Consider the following 25,645-nt stretch of genomic DNA (forward strand, 5'->3'; position numbering starts at 1 on the left):
CTTCGATCGCCGCCTTTTGAGAAACAAGATTTTACGCGTTTAAATGTAATTGAAGTTCCCTTTAGTTCTTGAATTGTAATTTCTATACACATGATATATAGGGAATTTATAATTAATGACTTTAGTTGGGGATCATATGTAGCTGATCCGATCCCCGTACCCCATGCTAGCAGACCTAACTAGCCCCACGTTGGCTTTATTGCATTCACCTATCATTCTTACCAAATTCTCTCAAGTCACACCTACAATTCTCACATACGTTAAGTACTGTATAATGCATGATGTCTCATTGTCCATGACCAGTAAATATTGGACCATTTTTATGCCAAGGCATACAAGTTAGAATTGTCTGAGTTTTTCAATTGTTGACAATTAACTTGGTCTAATATGAACAAGTACGGGCGTCATATCCAAGAAAGCACAAACGAGATCAAGTTGAAGAATGTTTATGATCTGGTGACTTTTTCAAGGTCGTGATCCCTTACACGTACTACGCATTATATTGTTGGAATTTGGAATCATGAGCCTATAAATACCTTACAATTCTTGTTAAAATGATATCAAGATCGCAAAATCCTAATTTCAAAGGCTCTTAAGATCTCTCTCTCTCTCTCTCTCTCTCTCTGTGACTCTCTCTCGCTCGAGCTCTCTGATATCTGTACCTTATTCTCCATGGAAACAACAAATTTAGCCCTGCAGCCTTCAACTTTTGGAAAACTGATCACCGTTCTCAGCATTGATGGTGGTGGAATTAGAGGAGTTATCCCAGGAACTATCCTTAGCTTTTTAGAATCTGAGCTGCAGGTCGACTATATTACTCTAGCAAAATGCATGCATGTTAATATGAAGAGCATATTCCACGTTCAGAATATCACGCATTCCATTTTTATTTTTAGTCGATTGAATGATGCTGATCCATACACCATATATTAATTATATATGCATGCACACGCATGCATTAACACCCACACATTAATTAGTATAGAAACACAAAAACATATATACATTATTTAGATTATATCTTAATTTGTTTGGTTATGGTGCAGAAACTGGACGGTGAAGATGCAAGAATCGCAGATTACTTTGATGTGATTGCAGGAACAAGCACAGGCGGTCTTGTGACTGCCATGCTGACAAGCCCAAATGAAAAGAACCGACCCTTGTTTGCCGCCAAGGATATCAAGGACTTCTACCTAAACCAATGCCCTAAAATATTCCCACAAAACAGGTGAACTCTATTTATTTATTTTTATTGTATTTAATTGATCCACAACTCGTTTTACAGTCATTAACATGAACTCGATCATGATATATTTGAATTCCAGTTGTTCATGGTTCCCTCATATTACAAAGATAATGAAAGCTTTATCCGGACCAAAATACGATGGCAAGTATCTACACAGCCTTGTCAAGGAAAAACTTGGAAGCACAAGGTTGCACCAGACATTGACCAATATTGTCATCCCAACATTTGACATCAAGCGGCTCCAGCCAACTGTCTTCTCCAGCTACGAGGTACGTAGAACTACTATATATTTAAAATCACGTACGTTTCCATATTTTCCATTCACGAGCGAAGTGAGGGATTACGATGTTCTTGATGACCATTAATGTGTTAGCTCTAGAAAGTTATAACCTTCAGTTCTAATTAAGCTCAGTTCTAATTATAACTTCCAATTTTAATCTGATTAATTTTCCATGCACCAGGTGAAGAGAAACCCAAGCTCAGATGCCTTACTCTCGGACATATGCATCGCAACCTCAGCAGCACCAACTTATCTTCCCGCTCATTACTTTCAAACCAAAGACCCCGCAGGAAAAGTTCGAGACTTTAACCTAGTAGACGGTGGCGTTGCTGCAAATAATCCGGTACGTACGTACATATATATCATATGATATCATATATTGGCCTACACATGCAAACAAATCTAAATTCCCATTTCCTTTTTCTTTAGAAAATTAATTTACTAAATTTGTGCATTAAATAATATTCTAGGCTTTGCTTGCCATCGGTGAAGTAACAAAGGAGGTCACTAAAGGAAATACAGACTTCCTTCCCATGCAACCGATGGACTACGGAAAGTTTCTGGTAATATCATTAGGAACTGGATCTTCAAAAGTTGCGAAGAAACTTAATGCGCATGAGGCAGCTAAGTGGGGCATTTTGAGCTGGCTAACCAATGGTGGTTCCACACCTATTGTTGATATATTTACACAAGCAAGTGCGGATATGGTCGACTTGCACCTTTCTGTTGTTTTCAAAGCCCTTCAGTCAGAGAAAAGCTATCTACGGATTCAGGTATATATTTTTATTATTATTATTCATGGCCGCCAATATTTCTCCATAAACGTACGGATGCAGGCAAGCATGCCAATATATGTAATGAATATATGAAATTCAAAAGCCTTTTTATCAATTCAACCTTTCTAATTCATGTATTTACAGGACGACAAGTTGACTGGGGATATCTCTTCTGTGGACATAGCCACAAAGAAGAATTTGGATGATCTTGTGAAAGTTGGTGAAGAATTGCTAAAAGAGCCTGTTTCTAGGGTGAATTTGGAAACTGGACTTTTCGAGCGTTCTGGCCATGAAACTAATGAAGAAGCTCTCAGAAGGTACGTATCTAGCTATATATAACTCTATATATATAATTAATTAATTAAATTTTGACAATTGCTTAATTAATTTGATGAATTTTATTAATTATAAGTTAATTATCGCGTTTATAATTAAATCGATGTTAGTCAAATGGAATATTTATCAAACTCGTTTATTTCTTGCAGGTTTGCGAAAGTACTATCCCAAGAGAGGCAGCTTCGCCATACTAAGTCCCCTAATGGACACGCCGCAAATTCCAAATGATGTTACACTAATTTAAGCGATCAAAGAAATTGTTTGTGTTATGAATAAATAGATATTTGATTAATTCTTTAATTTGTAATTGGAAGTTGTGAAAAAATTATTGTAAGGTTGAGGTGGAAGCACATAATAATCCACCATTTGACCCAGTCAATCCAAATTATGTAATTTAATTTTCTGTTTTTTCTTCGATTTTTTATTGTGTTATCAATAAAAATAAGGCAATTACCTGCCAACTATGTTTTTTACAGCATTTTCTCGCAATCAAATTGCAACTAATTTCTTGGAACTATTCTTCTTGCATTAAACTATATATATACATATATATATATATATATATATATATATATAAATATTATCATGATGAGTTCGATTTCCTTCCTTAGTTTCAGTCTCACTGCCCGTCAGTATTTCTGCATCTTTGCCTCAGATTCAACCACACAAATGCCATGCAGATATCTTATATGCAGATTCACTGTCCTCTAGCTAGGGATCGAATGGCCTATATATGCAATTTCATATATTTACCGCTGATATGTTGATGTCCAAGTTTATGAAGAATATACGAAAGCGTGCGCCGTGCAGATCGCTGATCACCATATATATAATTAGAAGTCTCGTTGCACGTACGTGATGCTTGGATTCGACGTAAGTTGAAAGCTCGATCGCTTTCATCAACTGCATGCAATTAAAGACTTACAAAATATTATATAATATATATAGCTCTGACTAAGCCAAATGTTTGACTGTATTGATTCCTATTTCCTGATTGTGTGACTGAGGACCCGGCGCCACATCCAGGTCAGATTTCTACACTACGGTCGATATTGCGTATGTAACTAAGACAGGTACTGATCTTTTATTAATTATTCAATTGTCGAGAGGCCCACAAACTTTAATTAGGTTAGGAGAAAATAGAGAACACACGAGGTTAATACAAGAGTGTCGTACGTACGTGTTTAATAGTGTTTTATTGGAGTTCATGGTTAGGGGTGGGTGGCGCCACCCACCGCATTCGGTCGGTTCATCCCCTCACATGGGCCTGTCGAGGGCACCTATATGCACAAGGCCAACGTGCGGGCAAGGTTAGCTCTATTCGATTTTGGGAGTCGAGGGATGGGGCCAAGCTAAGCCCAAACCCGACTCAAATATAACTCTCCAAAAAGACGTCGTTTTATCATTCAAAACAGCCTTTCCCAACCCATTGTGTATATCTACCTCTTTTATCTTTCTTCTGTCAGTCTTCCTTCCTCAGGTCCTGATCTATTATACCCCGTGGTCACCATCACTATCGCCCCCAGCTCCATCTAGTCGTCATTTGTCGCATTCTCTCTCTACCTCTTGTCGTCGCCCTAAGTATCTCTCTCGGCTCGCTCGACATCTGAATGGGGATACCCACCCATGGTGGCGACTCCCCCCACCCCCCGGTGTGGGGGCAGGTGGCTAACCTTTTGGATAGCACCCCTATTCATGATGACGCAGGTATGAATATAGCGCCTACAAACTAGCCGAGTAATTAATTAGTTGATTAAGTTAGTACTCCCCTGATCAATTGCTATAGGTGCTAGGATTTTAGTGTGTATAATAGATTACTAGACTTTGGTTGAAAATTCAGATCACCCAAAGACTAAAACCACACGGAAAATTAATTTTAAGCTGTCTAATTCTGATGTACGGAAATTACAAAGTCGCATGCCTATATATGTATGTGGAAAGCCATGCAAAATTTACATTGAAATGGCAACAATATTCTAGCTAGACAGCTAATTAATTAATTAAAGAATAATGAAAATGTACATGAAATATCAAATTAATGTACCAGCCTCGTTATATAATAAAAATAAAATATTTAATTATACAAATATTGTACCATATATGAGATGGTTATAAATTCATAAGTTATCTAAACTTTTTTGAATTAAAGAGGCCGAGTAGTACCTCTAAAGTATACATCTTCTTCAATTCACGGCCTTGCTTTATATATAAAACATATATAATAGAAGGGAAAAATTTCATGACTAAAATGCTATTTTAACGATGAGAATTTCAAAACATGACATGTTTTTGTTCAATATTAGATCAAACGTACGAAAATGAAATGTGTTGACATTTTTTTTATTCAATTTTTTTTAAGAAAAAGTATCTTACTGAGCAACATGTCATCACTAGCCAATAGTTTAATTAAAACCAGTGAGAAAATTATATATCGTTCGTATTAAGCGATGGCATATACCTACATGCACAAGAAGTTTCGTCACAAATTAGTTTTTATTTCTTACAAGTCTAAGTCATGATGTGACATTAATTATATTAGAAAGAAAGAGTCCATTCTAATGCCCCTTCAAATGAAGCGATCTGATTTTAGTTGGCTTGAATTAAATGAACCTTAATTGACACATAAACTCAGCCAGATTCAGCTTAATTATATATAAATTAGGCTAGTAATTAACCAAATTTACATGATAAGCTAGTTTGATTTGATGCATCTCAAGTACTCATTCAAGCTCTTTGAATGAGTTGTATGCTACATATAATATTAAAATTAGTCAAATGTACTTCTCTTGATCGACTGATAGATGTCATGATCGATCCATCGTCATATATATATATATGACTTCAAACTCTATTTTGGTTAGTTGACCAGCCCGGAACTGCTTTTTCAACAGTTCTCTTCTTAGAGCATTGGCAATGGACTAGCCATTTGCCAATGCAAGTCTAACTTAAAGGTAAAAAGAGAAAAAAATACCCACATCGGCCTAGCTAAATATTTAAAGTTCAACATTTAGCTACAGTATTTCTTCATCTCTCGCCAAGTCTGGCGAGCTACTGCACACAAGCCAAATCATTATTTTAATAAATTCTTGCTCCCGCTTTTGTTCTATATATTTTCTGTATCTCCCGTGCGCTTTATTATTTGTTTTCTATGTACATGCAAGTGTACTTGGATAGGCAGATCGGGGATTCGTATATATACTAGTACTTAAGCTTATTTATGTATAGAGCCTGCCACTATATATTAGAATAATAAGTTATCAGGTATTAATAAATACATTTTCACAACTACAATCTTTGAAAAATAATAATCTTTTTTATTAATAAAGTTATTAATTAATATATCAACTCTATTTGTAAAAAAAAAAAAAATTATATATATAATATTTTATTATTATTTGAACTTCAAGATAGCTAGTCCAATGTGGACTAATGTACCTACAAATCCATATTATAGCTAAAATCTAACATTCTAGCTAAAATTTGGACTTCAAGATAGCTAGGCCATTGCCAATGCTCTTAAGTACTCATAAAAACGCGAAGCACAGGTTTGTATCCAATTTATTACATCAATGTCCATTGTTATTAATTTTACCTATCTTGAAAAAAAATATTTACGATAATAAATTGTACAATCGTTACGTAATTATTTTAAAAAAAATAAAAATAAAATATGAAATTTATATGAAAAAAATTAATTTTTTAATAGTATATCTTATTTTTTTTAAAAACATTACACGACATTTACATATTTCACAATTATATGTAGAATTACTCGTTTATTTTAATAAAATTTGTGTTGGTATTTCTCACTTCCTCCTTTTGTATTCTTAATTTTATTTTAATACAATCCTAAAAAAATCCATCAACGTACGCATGCATTAGACTTTTTAATTGTGCTTGATTTTTTTTTTTTTTTTTTGAGAAAATCTAAATTCAGGACATAGTATAAACCAGGCCGCCTTTGCACCTTCCAATGAAAGCTAACACATTCTCGATCGAGAGGTGATCTTATAGTTTATTCATTGGATGGGGCTTGAGCCTCGACCGAGCTAGGTGATCAATATTCTATCAAGCCGAAAATGGAAACGTACAGACATGGCCGCTAATTTAATTCAGTCAGTAACTTCAATAGTACCTCATGTACAGCCTCGAAATTAAAGTATATTAATTCGGGTCCAGACTCTAGGGTTCTGATCATTACTATCTTATCTTTTTGGAATAATTTTATATTAAATGTGTAAATATTACGTAATTATTTAAAAAATTAATAAAATTTATTATTAAAAAATTAATTTTTATTTTTTATGTAAATCTCATAATTTATTCAATTTTTTTCCTTATCTTTGAAGGGATGGTTGCGCAAATGTTACTGAATCAGATGTCTTGAACCACTCCCTAGCCTGGACCACTTGAAGTTATATGCAGGATACCTTTGTTTGTTGTTATATGGGCATTTGGTCTGTTTGTTGTTATATGGGCATTTGGTCTAGTGGTATGATTCTCGCTTAGGGTGCGAGAGGTCCCGAGTTCAATTCTCGGAATGCCCCCAACTACTCTATTTTTTTCAATTTAGCAAGTCACCATAAACACAATTCTCCTATTATGATCTTTTCTATTCACGCTGCTAAGTCACCAGAAGGCAGAAACACAATGAAATCAAGCAAGTCGCGTATTATCTTCTAGGAGATGACCAAAGTATTTCCATGGTATGTTAACAGACTCAGAACTGTAAAATTAAAAATGCCAGTGAGAAACACGAAGCATTCGACTAATCACCACTAAAGACATCTCGTTACAAGATCTAAAATACAAGATAAGCCTTCCGAATCTCATATATATATATATACCTTGTTGTCTATGAAAAACATGCATGAAAGGGCTGCCTTAGAATACAAATACTGAAAAGGAGCTCAGAAGGCCCCAAGCTCGAGGTTCATTCTTCTACAATAGAGTCCTTTGTACAGTGAGCAGACTCTACTCCAGTTTGAGATACTGACGCTTCTCGTATTGTGTTTGGTCTTGTATCTGATCTCTCAGAAGGATTTTCATTGTCCTTTAGATTGGTATCGATGCTAAGATAATCTGTTAGAACTTTTTTCACGCCTATCCCACGATTTGGAATCTTGCTGCTAGTCATGAGCGGAGATCTTTCTCCCTTCGAAGGGCTAACTCGCTGCGATGGTGAAAAGCTAGGTGAGGTGAAAGCCGATTTATATGGAGTGCTTGAGGCAGGCACTGAAAATGATATCGGCACACTCCTGCGAGCAATCACGCCAACTTTGGAGAGTGATGAGAATTGATCTGAATGTTTGGTGAAGTCGTCCACGTATAGCAGATCATCAATACGTGCTACAATATTAAAGGCCAGGCTCTCCAACACTCTCGAGTAGCTCTCAAGAATTGATTTCCCAACATCCTAGATAACAGAATACTTTGATCAGTTCTCTGTTAATCAAAATTAAAAGGCATTTATAATAACATATATATATTCGCAATTGGGAAGAAAGATATATATATATATATATATATTTATATATATATGAACCTTATTGTACTGGATTTTGCTCATGTCTAAGGTTGTCTGTGGGAGACCAGGGAATCGCTGCTTCAAGCAAAGCAGTAGGCTTTCTGCTCTTTCTGCTAGCAATTCCCATTTTTCAGCATCAACCATCAGCTCCTTAACCATTTCCCATGATGATTTTGAATTGGATCGGGTTGTACTATTGGCTGGTTTTGAGTTTGTTCTTTTGCGAAACACAAAGATTGAGGCCTCCACTCTATTAGCAATTTCTATAGCTTGATGTTCAGAAGATAAGTCAAGGCAAGCAAGCAGACATTCAGGAAAAAACTGATCTGATGAAATATAGCGATATATGAGATCCCCCAAGCTGGCTCTTCCATTCTGAAACCAAGTTAGAGCAACAATCAATATCCATGTCTTTTTAAATAACATAACACTAAAAATACCTAGATTTTCTTCAAACCTTTGGAAGAGCTTCCAAATACGACTCAGGGACTTGCATATCAGCTAAAGCAATATTGTTGATAGCCATAGCAGCCTTTAAAATTTGATTCGTACAATCACGCTTGTGCTGCAACTGCTTTCTAGAATTCTCGTGGAGGCCATTAGGAGGCACTCGGGGCACAGGCAACCACCACTTCTCCTCTTGGCGCTGAAGTGCTTTTCTAAAAGAGGATGACCCATCAGCATCTGGGGCCAGAATACCCTGGTCAACATACCAGAACTCTGTATTGACAAAACTATCTAATATTTCCTGCAAAAAGGAGTTAAATCGAGGATGAACTCTTGAAACTGGATGCATTGTACTAATTAAAAAGTCCTGGAGAAACTTACAAGAAGCATGTTATCCAATTTACGTAGGGCTGGGAGATTAACATAGAGATCTGAGCGGGGTCTGCAAGTCATGATCTGAATTACAATGAGAGAAAGATTAAAAAAGTCAAGCCATCCTTCTTTGATCAGCAAAACATACTTATCAAGAAGGATTCATACAAAAAAGCAACAGGTTAAGAGTTGATTTAAACATCCCATGGAAATTTAATGTACCATTGTGATTAGTATATCATTTGCAGCAACATTTCCATTATTAGTAATACAGCCAGAGAAGGAGAAAAATACTGTGATTGATGGCATTGCATTTTGTTTTTACTTGAATTCCAAAAATTTATAATCAGATAACTGCTATATGGAGAGCCAATATCTAGATTACATCTCACATAAAATGCTGGAGCACTTATGTTTCTATGGGAATTCAGGCTTGCCCATAATGAGGTAGCCAATTTGCATATGTGCCTGAATTAGTAATTGGATAAGAGACTGCCTGGAAATGTTCGGGCAGATCCCAAGAATATCATATAGCTTTAAAATTCAAGAATGGAATTAGATTGTACCTCAAGTTTGCTTCCATCTGGAAATGTCTGCCAAGTAGGTATCAACTCGACAATGTAATCGCTAACACAAACAAGCCAGTTCATCTCCCTTCGCCACATCACCTTTTTCTGAAGTGGTAGAGGTTCCAACCTCCAAAGTTGCCCAAACATAGTGGCTACAATATTACGCAGAAAATGAGCAACAATCATCAGAAGGAAATACAATGCAATAATCTTCCCATAAAAATGCATCGCGAGTCAATGTAGCAAGAATTAGAAACAATAAAAAAGATTGCATACCACAAAGATTAGTAATAGCATTTGAAATAGACAATGCCGTGCAAACCCCATTTCCACAACCTGACATATCTTCTCCAAGCAACAATTTTGAAAATCTCTCTTTCATCATCTCAATCTCTATGATCCCAGAAAAGAAAAACCCGATTACTTATACTATCATTTCAATAATTTTGCTTTTGGGTGCTGAATATATGAGAGAGAGAGAGAGAGAGAGAGAGAGAGAGAGACAGAACCTGATATTTCTGAACCTTGTTTCTCGAATATTCTGTCACCCAAATGGGGTTTCTTTTCATCTTCTGTACCATTAGTACTGGTGCAATCAGGCACCTCAGCTTTCTGAATCGGCCAACCCAATAAAGGTGGCGAAGATGACTCGGAGCTACTGTGACTCTGTTCCTCATGCCCTGTTGTCTCGGATGTCAAAAAATCAGAGCTCGAACTGCTCTCACGTCGCTCTTCTTCAATCAAATACCCGAATGTTTCGACCCGACCCCTATTTTCCTTGCACCGTTCAGTTCTGTCTTCAATGCCTTCATTCTTTTCAGTAAAACCCTCCATTACAGCTTCCCCTTCTTCAACAAAACTAGGCGAAGCACAAAAAACGGAGTTGTTCACCACCATACCATCATAGCAAAGCCAGAAACTACCTGTGCAATATAAATTCTGGAGAGACTTTGACACCAAGACCTTAAAACAGAAAACGGGTTCCGGTTATGAAAGTTTCTGAACCTCACCAATGGCAGACAAGTTCCGGTTATGAAAGTTTCTGAACCTCACCAATGGCAGACAAAGATTGAGCTGTGGACTTTGCTGTTGAGTTCCTTCTATTACTTGTTGGTGGTTGAAAGCTCTATCCGTATGTTTTCAACCATGTGTGCTAGTAAAGGCATGTAATAAAGGGTAAAATACGGAGTGCGCTGGGATATTCCACTTGTGGAGGAGGAGCTTTGAATTTGTAGTATACTTACATGTGAAGGATGAAGCCAGTCATGATTACCGAAGCTTGCTCAAGCACATGCTTTGAAAGAGACATGAAAGAGCCTCTTGTGTCCTCCTGTTACATTTTAGAAGCCTCTAAACTCCACCATTTCCCCTTGATTTAAGGCAGACAAGAAACTGCCAATCCCTCTCTCTCTCTCTCTCTCTCTCTCTCTCTCACACTCTCTCACATACACACACAGATAGCTTTGTTTTTATTTTCCTTGTTTTTTTCTTGGCAACTTTGGTTTGCTTTGGTTTGCTTAAACAAGGCCATTAAAGTGAGAAGTGTATATATTATTCTAAGGTTGTTTGAAAAAATACAATAAACAAAGGTCATGGGAGTAGTGTAAGTGACGGATCTGTCAATGATGTCTACCTGTTTTATAAACTTGAAGATGTTCATGACCTCTGGATTATATAGTAATTGACTAGATTATCCTTGCCTTGATATTCCCAAATTACAACCACATCATTACCTGTCTTTAGGTCACTTGTGTCTTTTCCCTCTGTTTTGCTTCCGGTCCACTTTGTCTGTCATTATGTATTATGTAAAAACAAAGCATGGAAATTTGGACCGCCAATACATGGCACTGCTTTTTTGTTTCTTTCTCTCAGAGATATTCGAGATTATTTATCCGATTAATTTTTTGGCTATAAGTATTGGATCAAGTTTGAATTTTGAAGTGTCCTCAAAGGAGTTTTTTGTGCAAAACAAGGAATTCACCAAGGCTCAACTTATCCTTTGAGTTCTCTTATCATAATAAAATGGAAAAATCTAATTATAAGCGATTCTGCGTACTAATACGCACACTCATTCAATATGATTGATCAGAAAGTAGATTTTATTGAAAACAATGTTAATTTGAATTTATAATACGAAGGCAACAATATTAGTACGCAGATTGGTACGCAAACTTACTTGTACATAGTAAAACTCTAATAAAATTGATGCAATGCTAGTAAAAGGCTTGAAGAACAGTGTTTAATTATTAACAATAATCTCTCATGTCATTTTACAATTTATTTTGTAATTTGGAGGTGCAAAGGGTTAACGATATAATAAATAATTAAATCTACTTTTTTAAATCAATTAAGATTTTTTGGGATAAGTGATGATTTTACATAATATTAAAATAGATATTCTGAATTCAAACTTTAATTCTACACTTCTTCTCATTAGTTAAATATTACATGAGTCGGGCCCACTTATTTAGGAGGAGTTTGGTCCACATTTGAGGGGAGTGTTAACAATATAATAAATAATTAAATCTATTTTTTCTCATTAATTTAAACTTTTAAAATAAATAGTAATTTGACACAAAAGTAATTGTATATTTCCTCCATTCCAGTTTTCTTTTTCTATTCTTTTAATTGATCCTCTGTTTCATGTTTCTTTATACTCTTCATCATAGATTTAGTCATTTCAATCATTTTAATTGATGTAATATGTTTTAAATAGTTTCATATATTAACTTTTTTAACGAATAACCGCTTAAGTGAAAGTTTTGTGTCATATGTTAAACTCTTTTTAACAATCTTGAGAGGGAATGAATAAGATTTATCTTACTTGTAATCTCAAGTAAAAACACTTGTGTCACAATCTTAAACTCTTTTTAGCAATCGCCCTCCTTACAATTTTCCCTTTCCTTGCATTGGTTCAGGCCACCCATTGTCTAATTTAAGAGTTCTTCAACAAAATAAAAGAGAATCCTGATAGAGACACAAGATCGATCAGGGTTCCGCAGGCACAACATGAGGCAAGGCAAAAAAAAAAAAAAAAAGATAGTGCTAGTGGACCGTCCAGCGTTTATAGCTGGGTGTACCGCTAATTATAAATTTATTGTTTTTTTTCTTTTAATTTTTTTTCAAGTATCTTTTTTAACATTTTTAATCATTAAGAAAAAAGAAAAAATATATATAATTTTACAAATAATCACTTCTTTAATCATGAAGTAAAAAATTAAAATGCATGAGCAGTAAGTTTGAAGAGCTCCACGATATTTTTTTTTTAAAAAAGTTACTGTTCATGCACTGTCATTTATACCTGTGGAACCCTCCAGTGTATAAATCATTTTCGAAAAAAAAGTAGGAGATCAAATTGTGCAGGCTCTAGCTACTAATGAGGCGCTTAAGAGAAACAACGCGGAATTATTTGAAGGAAGATGGTGATCTTCGCAAACAATTAAGAATGGCAAGGAAAAGAGAAAGAGTTGCAGTTGGGGGATTCATAATAACAGTACGTGACCATCTCTCTTTGGTCACTTCCATTGCAAGGCTTTCTGCTTCCAAACTTGTGTAATTCCAGTTTGTTCATGGTGCTGGTTGTTCCAACTTCCAACCCAAAAATGCAATAATGAAAGCCTCCCTTCACCGGCTACCAAATTCGTTTGCAGCTTGATGTTGACTGCTAATTTGAAACCCGTAGAGGACAAGTGTACTCAATGCTCTTGCTGTTTGTCATTAAATTAAGATACTGCATAGTGGCATACTACTTTTATTTTTCAATTGTAGTGATTGATTTCTTTTTTAAATTTCATGTATACCAAATACCATGTACCCCTGCCCTCAACCCAGATCCATTTCAGTTTTTGAATCCTGAGAACCTTAAAGACCAACAACCACGTTTATTGCCAATAAGAAGTAAAACTTGTTTCGAGATTTGTTGGAGTTGCTTCAACTTTTGGCACTTCTGCAGTAACACACATGAATGCAGAAGGATTCTAAGGCCCATGTGAAACAGCCCAGTACAGAACAATCCCATTAAGTTATGGGGTCTCCTGGCCTTCGACCAAGAAGTGGATCAGGAAGAAAATTTGAGAAGAGAAATGATAGTAGATATTGAGTAATTCTATATACAATTGTGAAGTGTGTAAACGTCGTATAATCGCTTTGAAAAAGAGTGGAATCTACTATTAAAATATTAATTTTTTTCATGTGAGTCTCATGTTTTATTCACTTTTTTCAAAGTGATTACGCGGCGATTACACAATTCACGGTTGTAAATATATTTTCTCACTGTAATATCTTCATCCACTACTGTTTGGACCATTCCAAATAGAAAATAATAAAATAATAATAAAGTTAACAACGTGGCTAACATCATGACGTCTCAGCTCAATGTCTAGAGATAACAAATCATCAAAGACCAAGCCCCGGCAGCAAGGATACACCCTGTCTTCCACGTCTCGTGCCTTAAAAAGAAGTTAGGGTCCCAAATCCAAGCCCTTCCCTCCTTACCACCTGTCAGTGCTACTAGAGAAGTCCAACTCGAGCTTGAAGCAATGTTGGATCGACGTCTCAAATGGCAGCGGCACCGCACCGTCACCAAAGTGTTGATCAAATGGGTGGGGGCTTTGGTTGAAGATAATAGCTGGGAGGTGCTTGAAGGGCTTCAAGAACTTTACCCACACCTTGTGGGCAAGGTTCTTTGAGTGGGGGAGTCTGTAATGAGGCCCAGGTGCAAACGCAGATCTTATGGGGGCCCAAGTGTTATGTTGCCAGTTTGGTCCATTTCATTAAGCCTCGGAGTCAAAACACAGCTTTGAAAGGGGGAAAGAGAGGTGACATGCTGAGTAGAATGAAACATTGTGTTTCATTTTTAAGTGTTCTAGAATCTTGTTCGTTATATTCAAATTGTTATTCATTACCAGATTACTCTATGTAATTCAATATTTTACAGTACGTACACGTGTCTTTTGTTAATTTGTCTAGTTTGTTAGCCCTACAAAGCATAAGAGAAGATAGAATTGTGTGGAAGATTATTATGAAAAACCTTGTAAGAACTTTGTGTCAAGGATACGTTACCTTAGATGTTTCTTTAATACTCAGCTAGACACAATGATCTTGATTTTAGTAGATTCATCTGTACAAAATTAATTCTTTCCATTATTTATTCTTTCCTTTCATACATATTGTAAATGTCAATATATAGAAAATATACTCACCTCGATTGAGGTGGTGACTTTGCTCAAATATTAACATGGTATCAGCAGCCCGCTTGGATTAACCTCCCTCTCGATCCATCTTGCTTCCATGGCTGTTGAAAACACCTCACCCACCCTTCTCTCTTTCAACACCATGATTCACATGGTGACTGTCAAACTATCCTCATCTAATTACCTCCTATGGAAGAGCCAGCTTCTTCCTCTTCTTGAAAGCCAAGAACTCATCGGACATGTGGATGACACTCTTGCATCGCCTCCCCACTTTGATCCTTTTGGCTCTCAGATGCCAAGTATCAAACACTTGGCATGGAAAAACACTGACCAGCACCTCTTGAGCCTTCTGCTCTCCTTTCTCACGGAGGAAGCCATGGCTGAGGTTGTGGGCCTCTCTACCTCACGTGAAGTCTGGTTAGCTCTCAAAAATACCTTCAGTCACCGATCAAAGGCTCGAGAAATTCGTCTCAAGAACGATCTGCAATTGATGAAACGTGGGACACGTTCGGTAACAGAGTATGCTCGGGCATTCAAGGCTCTTTGCGATCAACTCCATGCCATCGGTAGACCCATCGACGGCACTGATAAAGTTCATTGGTTCCTCCGAGGACTGGGTTCGGAGTTCTCCAATTTCTCCACTGCTCACATGGCGCAAACGCCTCTGCCTTCCTTCACTGACTTGGTCTCCAAGGCCAGAAAGTTTTGATCTTTTTCAAAAGTCTCTTGACTCTTCTGGATCCCTACCTGCTGTCGCTTTCACCGCTTCCAATCGTGGCCATCAACGCCCAAATTCCAAAAATTTCAATCGGCCTCAACAAGGCCGAAACCCCTCTTCAAATCGCGGCAATGGCCGCTCTCACAATTGACAGGGACGCCGCCCACCTTGCTGCCAGATCTGTTGGCAGGAAGGGCATTATGCTGACTGGTGCACCCAGCGGTATGCACAGGGAGGAGACGCTGTCGGTAACTCAGCTCACCTTGCTGAGGCTTTCAACGCCTCCTGCCCTCTTAATGGGCCCAAGCCCAGAGACTGGTACCTGAACACAGGGGCTTCGGCCCACATGACACCAGATCTCTTATACTTGCATCACGCAAATAATTATACAGGTAACGATCGTGTAATTGTCAAGAATGGTGCTTCCCTCCCAATTACCCACACTAGTACCATCTCTCCTACCCCAACACTTGATTTATTGGATGTATTAGTTGTTCCTCGTCTCACGAAAAATTTTCTCTTAATAAGTAACTAACATATGATTTTCCTCTCTCTGTTACATTTACTAATAACTTTTTCTCTATCCAGAATCGTCAAACGGGAAGAGTGGTGGCAACCGGTAAAAGAGATGGTGGCCTACATGTGCTGGAGTGCGAAAATTCTGCTTTTATTTCTGTTCTTAAAAATAAAGCTCTTCATGCCTCATATGATTTATGGCATGCTCGTCTTGGACATGTGAGTCATTCTGTTATTTCTTTCTTAAATAAAAATGGTCATCTCCATCTTACCTCATTATTGCCTTCTCCTTTATTATGTGACACATGTCAAATTACAAAGAATCATCGTTTGCCTTATTCTCGTAATGAACGTTGCTCGTCTCATGTGTTGGATCTTATTCATTGTAATATTTGGAATCCTTCCCCAATCAAGTTAAATTTGGAACTTATTTATTATGTGTTATTTATTGATGATTATTCCCATTTCACTTGGCTTTATCCTTTGAAATTAAAATCTGAATTTTATGACGTCTTCCTTCATTTTCAAAAACTTGTGAAAAACCAACATTCCACCTGCATCAAAATTTTTTAAAGTGTTGGTAGTGCTGAGTTTACAAGCAATCATTTCAAAGCGCATCTTAGCACCTCGGGTATTCACCACCAACTCTCTTGCCCATATACATCTGCCTAAAATGACCGCGCCGAAAGAAAACATCGACATATGACAGAAACAGGCTTGGCACTTCTTTTTGCACGTACTCTGTAGTTTGATTTTGATTCGTTTGCATGTGGTCATATTTATTTCGTTTTTGGTTCTATCTCAAGGCTTTGTTTTTGTTTTGTTTCTCTTCCTTTCCTCTTGAAAGCCTGCATAAATTACCAGCTAGAATAACCCCGTGCATGCAAAGCCAAGGAAGTGGTAGTAAATCAAGTTCAACAAATTTATGATTTCTATGATGTGATCGATCGATCATACAGGCAATATTAATTATGTATACTTGTCTTTTTTCTTTTTTTGAAGTAAAAGATAGTTATTAAAATCTAACTTTTGTGGACTATATATATATCAAATATATGGGAGATTATGTCGCTAAAAAGCGTTTTCATTTTCATTTTTTTATTTTTTTAAAGCTGGGATTAATTTTAGTATTAACGCCACAATATAATTCGATTGGTTCTTCTTTGGTCCGGGATATCATTATTTATCTCTGATCCACCCCACTCCTCTTTTGTTCACATCACTTCAGGGCATGCATGATAGCAACTTCTTCTCCACCCAGTACCGTACGTGCATGGTCCTTACTCTGTGAACAAAATTTTACCTCGTGCTAGAAAAGTATTTACTCTCAGTCTTTGGCTCATATCTAAAAACCCTTAGATTAGAACATTTAATATTAAGAAAATCCATATATTCTTAATTATTTTTGTTGTGGTACTTTTCATCTCATCCTCTTCATGTAGTAGTACTATTTTCTTAATAATTAGCATGTTGGCCGCCGGGGACCTGGAGATATTTTTCATCCTCTCCATATATTATTATTATTATTATTATTTTTTGGAGATATTTTAAGGAAAGGAGACCTGGGTCCCATTTTCCCACCAGGCCGCTTGTTATAAATTACAAATACGAGATAAGAAAACCATGGACGTATACCGGTGGCTGATTCTGAAAGAAAGATCCGACTTGGGCTCTCTTTTTGCGTTTTTCTCGACCTTTTAGTTTTGTTGTGGTCTGTATTAATTTGTTGCCAAGTTTGATTGGCAATGGTAATAGTAATAGATAGGGATGAGGATGGACTTAGTCGGTGTCAGATTCTCCAAAATCCGACTCTAACTCCGACTTGTATAGGTTTTGATCCAATTCAAATTCTATCAAGTCAGAGTCGGAGTCAAAGTCGAAACGGAGTAGAATTTAGACTTTCACTTTTGAGTTTTTTGTAGTTTTATATTTTGCCCATTTAAAAAAAAAAATTTAATGGCTTTTCAAATTTCAAATTTCAATTTTTCCAAGAAATTTAAAATTATATAACTATACTAGTATATATGATAAGTATATAGATAAATGAATAAATATAGATAGAAGCCACTATTGGGATCGAGCATCTATTTTACACACATGATGCGGCATCATCTAGACTACACATCTCCCCAAGTGAGTGTTAGGAACAATCAACTAAAAGCAACTACGCAGTGAGTGCAAAGTGTACGCTGCTATAGTGGCTTCTCTCTAGCATTACTCTAGATAAATACATATTTTTATAACATATGTACAATATCGAAGTCAAATTCAGAGTCGGAGTACAAATTCGAAGCCGGAGTCAAAGCATAAAGTTGAAATTGGTGTTAGTCCAGCGATACATTCGACTCTGACTCCAAATGAAAAATTAAAAAAAATGGACTCCGACTCCATTTTGTCGGAATCAGAACAGAGCTGGATTCAGAGTTGGAATTTTCTAATTTTTGCTCAGCCCTAGTAATAGATTATAGGATCATGCTACTCTTCTATCCAGCATGTATCACTGGACATAATTACATTTTTTTTCTTTTAAATATTTTTTAAACATAGTTAAATATTTTTTAAAAATATATATATACAAATATACTAATAGTAACTTATTTAAAAATTAAAAAAATACAGTATTCTAGCTATCAAATCCAAGAGGAAAACTAGCATTTTCCATAATAATATTATGGTTTAGTTCATTGCACTAGAGCAGTCGGATTGGATTATTCCCTCACGGGAAAGTTAGCTACGTGCAGTCATCTATCAGCTCAATTTCTTTCGATCTAGCTGGAAGTATAAAGTTGATGTGCTATTTACAATTTGGTGACACACTGTTTATTTTGAAATTCATTATAATTATAAAACATTAAAATACAGTATACTTTTTTCTAGCTGCTACATCAATAATGTGCTTGGTATATAAATAAATAGACTTGCAAATATATTTTTTAATAACGCCACAAAAAACTTGCCAGGGTTGCTATAGTCAAAATCTCGAACCTGCATGTGATATCATACCATTACCAACCAACCCTTTGATGTCATGTCTAGATCCAAATTGTATTGATATGGTTGCACTATAAAAGGGCATCAAACCCAAGAGGCAGAGTCATGCAACCATTTGAAGTGCCCGTGCGTGCATGCAAGGTCTTGCAGTACTAGTTATAATGGGCGAAGAGGTGGTGGTCTTTGATGTTTGGGTAAACCCTTACAGTCGCAGAGTAGAGACTGCTATGAGACTGAAAGGAGTACCCTACAGATACATTGAAGAAGATTTAGGCAACAAGAGTCCTTTGCTTCTCAAATATAACCCCATCCATGAGAAAGTTCCCGTGCTTGTACACAATGGAAATCCTATTGCAGAGTCCCTTGTGATTCTTGAATACATTGATGAGACCAGGCCGCAGGGTTTTCCCATATTGCCTAGAGATCCTTACGAGAGAGCCACTGCACGTTTCTGGTCCAAGTTCATTGACGACAAGGTAAATCTATACATACATATATATATATATATATATATATATATATGTGTGTGTGTGTGTATATGTATTATTACTCTCAAGGAGACCAGCATCCTGCATATATTGTTTGAAAATAAAACAGAAGTTTTTTCGTCTTTTATAATAAATTATAAGGAATTTCAATTATAATATTGACTAATTTTAAATTCAGATATGACTAGATCCTTTTTGAGTCCTTACTTAGTGTTATTTTTCTATTTTTTGCAGTGTATGCCTGCAATAACGCAAGCTTGCTGGGATGAAGGAGAAGCGAGTGATAAGGCAGTGGAAGAAGCAACTGAGCTTCTAATGTTTCTGGAGAATGAGCTAAAGGAAAAGAGGTTCTTTGGAGGAGAGAGGATTGGAATGGTAGACATAGCAGCTAATATCGTAGGCTTCTGGCTTGGAACCATTGAAGAAGTTACTGGGGTAGAGTTGATGACGAGAGACAAATTTCCCAAACTGAGCAACTGGAGCATTGAATTTGTGAGAAGCAATGTTATCAAGGAAAATCTTCCTCCAAGAGAGGGAGTGATTTCCTATTTACGGAAGAAAAGATTAACCCGCTAATTAAAAAAAAAAAACTTTGGACCTAGCTGTAATGCCTCCAAAATTCCAAGTATATACGTACATGATCATGGCAATTAAATCCACTGCTTCAACTACTTATCTTGTTTTTGATCCGTCTGAAGGCCTTTGATCTTCTTTTCTTTTCTTTTTATTTTGTCCTTTAATTGGCGTTGTTAATTAGTCTTATGGTACGTTTGGATAGTGAGAATACTTGAAAAATATTGAGAATATTTGTGAATAGTTATGAATAGAGACTGAAGTGAGTTTGTGAGTCCCATTGAGAGCATTAATTTTAAGTTGTTTGGATGTGTGAAATATGTTGAGTTGTTGACTTTTGAATAGGTAGTTGAAAAAAGTATAGGTCCAATAAATATTATAATGATTTTATTTTTAGTAATAAATATTATAGTGATTTTATTATTGTGATTTTTTAATATTAATAAATGTTGTAGTATTTATTTTATTTTTATATATAATAACGATAAATATTATAATGATTTTATTTTCATATATATAATAGTGATAAATATTATACTAATGTTATTTTTTATTTATATATTATAGTGATTTTATTTTTTATTTATATATTATAGTGATTTTATTTTTTTATTTATATATAATAGTGATTTTATTTTTTTTATTTATATATAATAGTGATTTTTATTTTTTAATTTATATATAATAGTGATAAATATTGATTTTTTTATATTTTATATTTATATATTATTGTGATTTTATTTTTTATTTATATATTATAGTGATTTTATTTTATATTTATATATAATAGTGATAAATATTATAGTGATTTTATTTTTTATTTATATTTAATAGTGATAAATATTATAGTGATTTTATTTTTTATTTATATTTAATACTGATAAATATTATTGATTTTTATTTTTATTTATATATAATAGTGATAAATATTATAGTGATTTTATTTTTTATTTATATATAATAGTGATAAATATTATAGTGATTTTATTTTTTATTTATATTTAATAGTGATAAATATTATAGTGATTTTATTTTATATTTATATTTAATAGTGATAAATATTGTAGTGATTTTATTTTTTATTTATATATAATAGTGATAAATATTATAGTGATTTTATTTTTTATTTATATTTAATAGTGATAAATATTATAGTGATTTTATTTTTTATTTATATATAATAGTGATAAATATTATAGTGATTTTATTTTTTATTTATATTTAATAGTGATAAATATTGTAGTGATTTCATTTTTTATTTATATATAATAGTGATAAATAGTATTGATTTTATTTTTAATTTATATATAATAGTGATAAATATTATAGTGATTTTATTTTTTATTTATATTTAATAGTGATAAATATTGTAGTGATTTTATTTTTTATTTATATATAATAGTGATAAATATTATAGTGATTTTATTTTTTATTTATATTTAATAGTGATAAATATTATAGTGATTTTATTTTTTATTTATATATAATAGTGATAAATATTATTGATTTTAATTTTATTTATATATAATAGTGATAAATATTATAGTGATTTTATTTTTTATTTATATTTAATAGTGATAAATATTATAGTGATTTTATTTTAATTTATATATAATAGTAATAAATATTATAGAATGTTTGTGAATAGTTATGAGTAGAGATTGAAGTGAGTTTGTGGGTCCTATTGAGAATATTTTAAGTTGTTTGGCATGTGGAGTATTTCCAATAGTACGAGAATACTTGGAAAGTGCTAAAGTATGTTGGCTACCCAAACGCAGCCTTAAAGGTGCTTGATCAAAAAGTCGGTTATTAAATTGATAGAATAATATCTTCTTGTCTATCTTACCATCATTTTCCTAACAACCATTGTGCCTACCTTTCGGCTCTTGCACATCAAGCTAGTTAATCCTATAACTTATTCCCAAGTCGTGCATCACTCACATTGGCTGCCTAACTCAAAGCCTCAGAATCTAATCATACATATATGGTCTATTGAACCCCAGCTTCCATCTGACAGGAAACCTATTGGATGCAAAGTGGGTATTCAAAACCATACTAGAGGCCAATGGATCCATTGAACATCATAAAGCTCGTCTCGTGGCTAAGGAATATACTCAAGTCGGAGGACTTGACTATCATGAAACATTTGTTTTTGTGGCAAAATTGGTTATAGTACAGTGTGTTCTCGCTATAGCTACTACCCGTAATTTGTCTCCTTATCAATTAGATATCCACAATGCCTTCCTTCATAGTGATCTTGATGAAGAACTATACATAACATCTCACTAGATTATTGCAACAATGGGAGACCCGTTTCTATCATCTTCAAAATTCTCTTTATGGTTTCAAGCAAGCTTCTCACAACTGATTCTCCAAGTTCTCATCTGTTTTAGTTACTGTTGGGTTTCGATATTCCCAAGCTGATCACTCACTCTACACACTCGCTCAAGGTTCATCCTTTATTATTATCCTTGTTTATGTTGATGACCTCCTTGTAGCAAGTAATGATTCATCCGCCATCACTAAGATCAAGAATTTTCTTGCTCAACACTTCAAAATCAAGGATCTTAGAACTTTTACTTTCTAGGTTTGGAAGTTGCTCAGTCCCCTGGCGATATCTTTCTCAATCAACATGAGTATGCTTTGGATATTCTCACTGACAGTGGTCATTTAGGTGCTCGCCCAGCTTACTTTCACATGGAACAACATCTTAAGCTTACTTACACAGATGGTGCTCTTCTCAATGATCTGAGTTCTTATTGTTGCTTGGTTGACAGATTAATTTATCTTACCATAACTAGACCGGATGTTGTGGTTCACGTTCTACGATACATTAAATCATCTCCTGTTGAAGGCATTTTGTTCCTGGTAGCCAACTCCCTTCAAGTTTCTACTTACTTCTAATTCTGATTGGGTCAGTTGTCCTCTCCCTCGATGTTCTACTACTGGCTTCTTTATTCAACTTAGCAACATTCCTATCTCATGGCACACCAAGAAACAGTTTACTGTCTCCCATTCTTCTACTGAAGTCGAGTATCATGCATCGACCTCCACTACCTGTGAAATTGCTTAGCTCAAGGCACTACTCCATGATATTACTATGCCTTATTCTCAGCCTGTGTTACTTTTTTGTGATAATCAAGATGCCCTTCATATTGTCCAAAATCATGTATTTCATGAACACACCAAACATATTGAGATCAACTACCACATTGTTAGCGAAAAATTACTATCTCGACTTATCTGCACCGTCCACGTTTCCACTGTAAATCAACTTGTCAATATCTTCACCAAAATCTTGAGTCGTGAACACTTTTAGAGTTTAGCATCCAAGTTGGGCATTATGGATCTTCGTGCTCCAACTTGAGAGGGATCAGTATCACCAATATTGTGGGGGCATATTAGGATATTGTTTTGTTGTATCATATATTTCCATTTAGATTGTATAGCCAGCTATAGTCAACTGATTCCCTCTTTAATGTTCCATATATTATAGGATTTGTTTCCCTTTGCTTTGTACTATATATACATATGTACGTGTTTGGTTAATGACATATAGAAAAAGTTTTCAATGGCTGCCCCTCTAAACTTTAACATAAAGAAAGACACCTCAATCAGTTCAATCTCTCACAAAATCCATGTAAACTTAAATACCGGACTCTAATCCCCAACAAGTGACTCATTCAGTCTCTTCCAACAACAATTTCAAAACTCTAAAATTCTTCTACAACTTCCCCACGATAAACTCTAGTACTAGAACTTTAGTGGCATCACTATTAAACTCACTAACAGATCAATGAATGCGCCGAGTTGGTACTCTATGTATAGAAGAGGAAATTCTTCTACGGATCTCATGAGTATCAAGCGAATTTTTTGTGGAACATTTAGCCTGATTGGAATAGTGAGATGAAATGAGATGATCTGTGAATAGCAATGAAATGGTTTGAGTTAAGATTTTTATAGAGTTTTTGTTGGGTTTGTGGAGCCTAGTTATTGTTGTGGTAACCCGACTTGATTACACAACCCAACAATGATTTGTTATGATTTTTGGAGTGTATTTTCAATGAGGCTTAGCACTGTTTTTACTCAGGAAGCGCTAGACAAAAGGTTCGCTCGACTCTCTCTCGACATTCAGCTCAAATGAAGCTCAGACAAAGTTCACTCGAGTCTCGCTCGACAATGGGCTCGAGCGAATCTTAGGCAGAGAGTTTGCTCGACAGTCGCTTGACTTAGCGCTCGAGTGAACATCAGACAAAGAGTTCGCTTGATGCGCGCTCAACACTCTGCTCAAGCAAATATCATAGAAAAGTAAAAATTAAGGTTTCTATCATCTAACCCTATAAATATGTTTATTATGAACAGAATGACCACAATGAATAGTAATATTTTGCCCCAAAGTGTATCTTGTAATTCCTCAGCATAATAAAATCCTCTGCAACTCCATGGACGTAGGCACGTTGTCGAACTACGTAAATTTGTGTCGTCTAATTGATTGTTTGTTTATGCTTTGTTTACTTTTGCTTTATTGTCATCATTTTTCGCAACAGTTTTGAGAAAAGAGATAAAAAAAAAAGTTGAATAAAAATATTATAAAGTTAAAATATTATTATGATCATATAATATTTTTAATATTATTTTGTTTTAAGACTAAAAAAAGTTGAATTATTTTTATATTTCGTTTGAAAGTTTGGAAAATTTGTAATGATTAGATCAAAAAGTTTAAAATTTTAAATTAAAAAGTGTTTATATTTGTAATATTTGAATACTGAGATGAAATAAGATGAGATGAGATGAGATGAGATAAGATGAGAGTATCTTGGTATTCAAATTAACCAGCCTTTAAGTGGAGCAAATGTCAAACCAACTGTATCATGTATAATCCTTGAACTGTACATATGATCACAAGAGTTTTCCTGCTACATGATTCACCTCGCTTTTCTTGGGGTGAGATCATCAATGACCTATGTATATGATGTGATACCCCATATGATATAGATACGAGTAGGTGGTGTATAGAATCTCACATTGCTTAAGAGGAGAAGTTCTTACTCTTTATAAAGTTTTAATAAGACTCCAATTATATTATTAACTAGTTAGTTCTTTTGAAATATAGATCATGTGATTTGGACCTTCTATTAAAACGTTACAAATAAAAAGTTGACTGGTGCGTACCAGCATATGTTCTAGTCGATTGCCATTAGTCAAATCGGATTCGATTATATTATTCATGCTCACGACGTCATCTATTACCTCACTTTTTTTCTTTCTTGGTGAGGAGATCATCATCAGTGACCTATGGTTTCAAAAGATCTACTGATCATTCAAGGATATAATTTATTAAGGACCAGTACCGGACGGTTTGGAATTTTAAATACAGAACCACGCCGCCTACTCAATGAGGGGATAACAAGTTACGTACAGAGAATTAAACAATAACACTAAACAAGAAAAAAAACTCCATGTCATGATATAAGAATATTTGACCAGAAAAGGAAAGAAATTAATCTCCATATCTGAAAACAAATAATATCTCAACAAAGATCTATTAAATCGTTGCTCTATAAAAAGGGCATCGATCTGCCCCCAAAAGGTAGAGGCATTCATTTGAATTGCA

At 34.9% G+C, this 25,645-nt stretch overlaps 3 protein-coding genes and 1 non-coding gene across 5 annotated transcripts; 3 read left to right on the plus strand and 1 right to left on the minus strand.

Moving 5' to 3' along the window:
- The first annotated feature begins 630 nt into the window (after window positions 1-630).
- On the plus strand, window positions 631-2,866 carry LOC108979180 (patatin-like protein 2). The gene is made up of 7 exons (XM_018949786.2): window positions 631-804; window positions 1,047-1,228; window positions 1,326-1,515; window positions 1,708-1,869; window positions 1,997-2,299; window positions 2,447-2,619; window positions 2,788-2,866. The coding sequence occupies exons 1-7, from the start codon at window positions 673-675 to the stop codon at window positions 2,864-2,866; spliced, it is 1,221 nt and encodes a 406-aa protein (XP_018805331.2). The 5' UTR covers window positions 631-672.
- Window positions 2,867-7,113: 4,247 nt separating this feature from the next.
- On the plus strand, window positions 7,114-7,185 carry TRNAP-AGG. The gene has a single exon. It is a non-coding gene; the product is annotated as a tRNA-Pro (tRNA).
- Window positions 7,186-7,389: 204 nt separating this feature from the next.
- Window positions 7,390-10,895, minus strand: LOC108979179 (rop guanine nucleotide exchange factor 7-like). 2 transcript variants are annotated; one of them, XM_018949784.2, is made up of 7 exons: window positions 10,063-10,894; window positions 9,830-9,946; window positions 9,551-9,705; window positions 8,994-9,068; window positions 8,623-8,913; window positions 8,184-8,540; window positions 7,390-8,054 (listed from the first exon to the last, which is right to left on the minus strand). In XM_018949784.2, exons 1-7 carry the CDS (start codon window positions 10,448-10,450, stop codon window positions 7,572-7,574), a joined length of 1,866 nt encoding a protein of 621 aa, XP_018805329.2. In that variant the 5' UTR covers window positions 10,451-10,894; the 3' UTR covers window positions 7,390-7,571. The 2 variants fall into 2 exon arrangements, with proteins under 2 accessions (XP_018805329.2, XP_018805330.2); XM_018949785.2 differs by lacking the exon at window positions 9,830-9,946 and having other exon boundaries at window positions 10,063-10,895.
- Window positions 10,896-19,131: 8,236 nt separating this feature from the next.
- Window positions 19,132-20,034, plus strand: LOC108979181 (glutathione S-transferase U8-like). Its single transcript, XM_018949787.2, has 2 exons — window positions 19,132-19,446; window positions 19,693-20,034. The coding sequence occupies exons 1-2, from the start codon at window positions 19,132-19,134 to the stop codon at window positions 20,032-20,034; spliced, it is 657 nt and encodes a 218-aa protein (XP_018805332.2).
- Window positions 20,035-25,645: the final 5,611 nt, after the last annotated feature.

Source organism: Juglans regia, chromosome 3 (assembly GCF_001411555.2).
Source record: "Juglans regia cultivar Chandler chromosome 3, Walnut 2.0, whole genome shotgun sequence".
NCBI lineage: Eukaryota > Viridiplantae > Streptophyta > Magnoliopsida > Fagales > Juglandaceae > Juglans > Juglans regia.

Coding starts and splice junctions, on each gene's coding strand:
- LOC108979180 (XM_018949786.2), top strand. CDS start 673: ATGGAAACAACAAATTTAGCCCTGCAGCCTTCAACTTTTGGAAAACTG. Junction 805..1,046: donor TTTTAGAATCTGAGCTGCAG/GTCGACTATATT, acceptor GTTATGGTGCAG/AAACTGGACGGTGAAGATGC. Junction 2,300..2,446: donor AAAGCTATCTACGGATTCAG/GTATATATTTTT, acceptor ATGTATTTACAG/GACGACAAGTTGACTGGGGA.
- LOC108979179 (XM_018949784.2), bottom strand. CDS start 10,450: ATGGTGGTGAACAACTCCGTTTTTTGTGCTTCGCCTAGTTTTGTTGAA. Junction 8,914..8,993: donor AATTGGATAACATGCTTCTT/GTAAGTTTCTCC, acceptor TCCTTTTTGCAG/GAAATATTAGATAGTTTTGT. Junction 8,055..8,183: donor GCAAAATCCAGTACAATAAG/GTTCATATATAT, acceptor TCTGTTATCTAG/GATGTTGGGAAATCAATTCT.
- LOC108979181 (XM_018949787.2), top strand. CDS start 19,132: ATGGGCGAAGAGGTGGTGGTCTTTGATGTTTGGGTAAACCCTTACAGT. Junction 19,447..19,692: donor CCAAGTTCATTGACGACAAG/GTAAATCTATAC, acceptor TATTTTTTGCAG/TGTATGCCTGCAATAACGCA.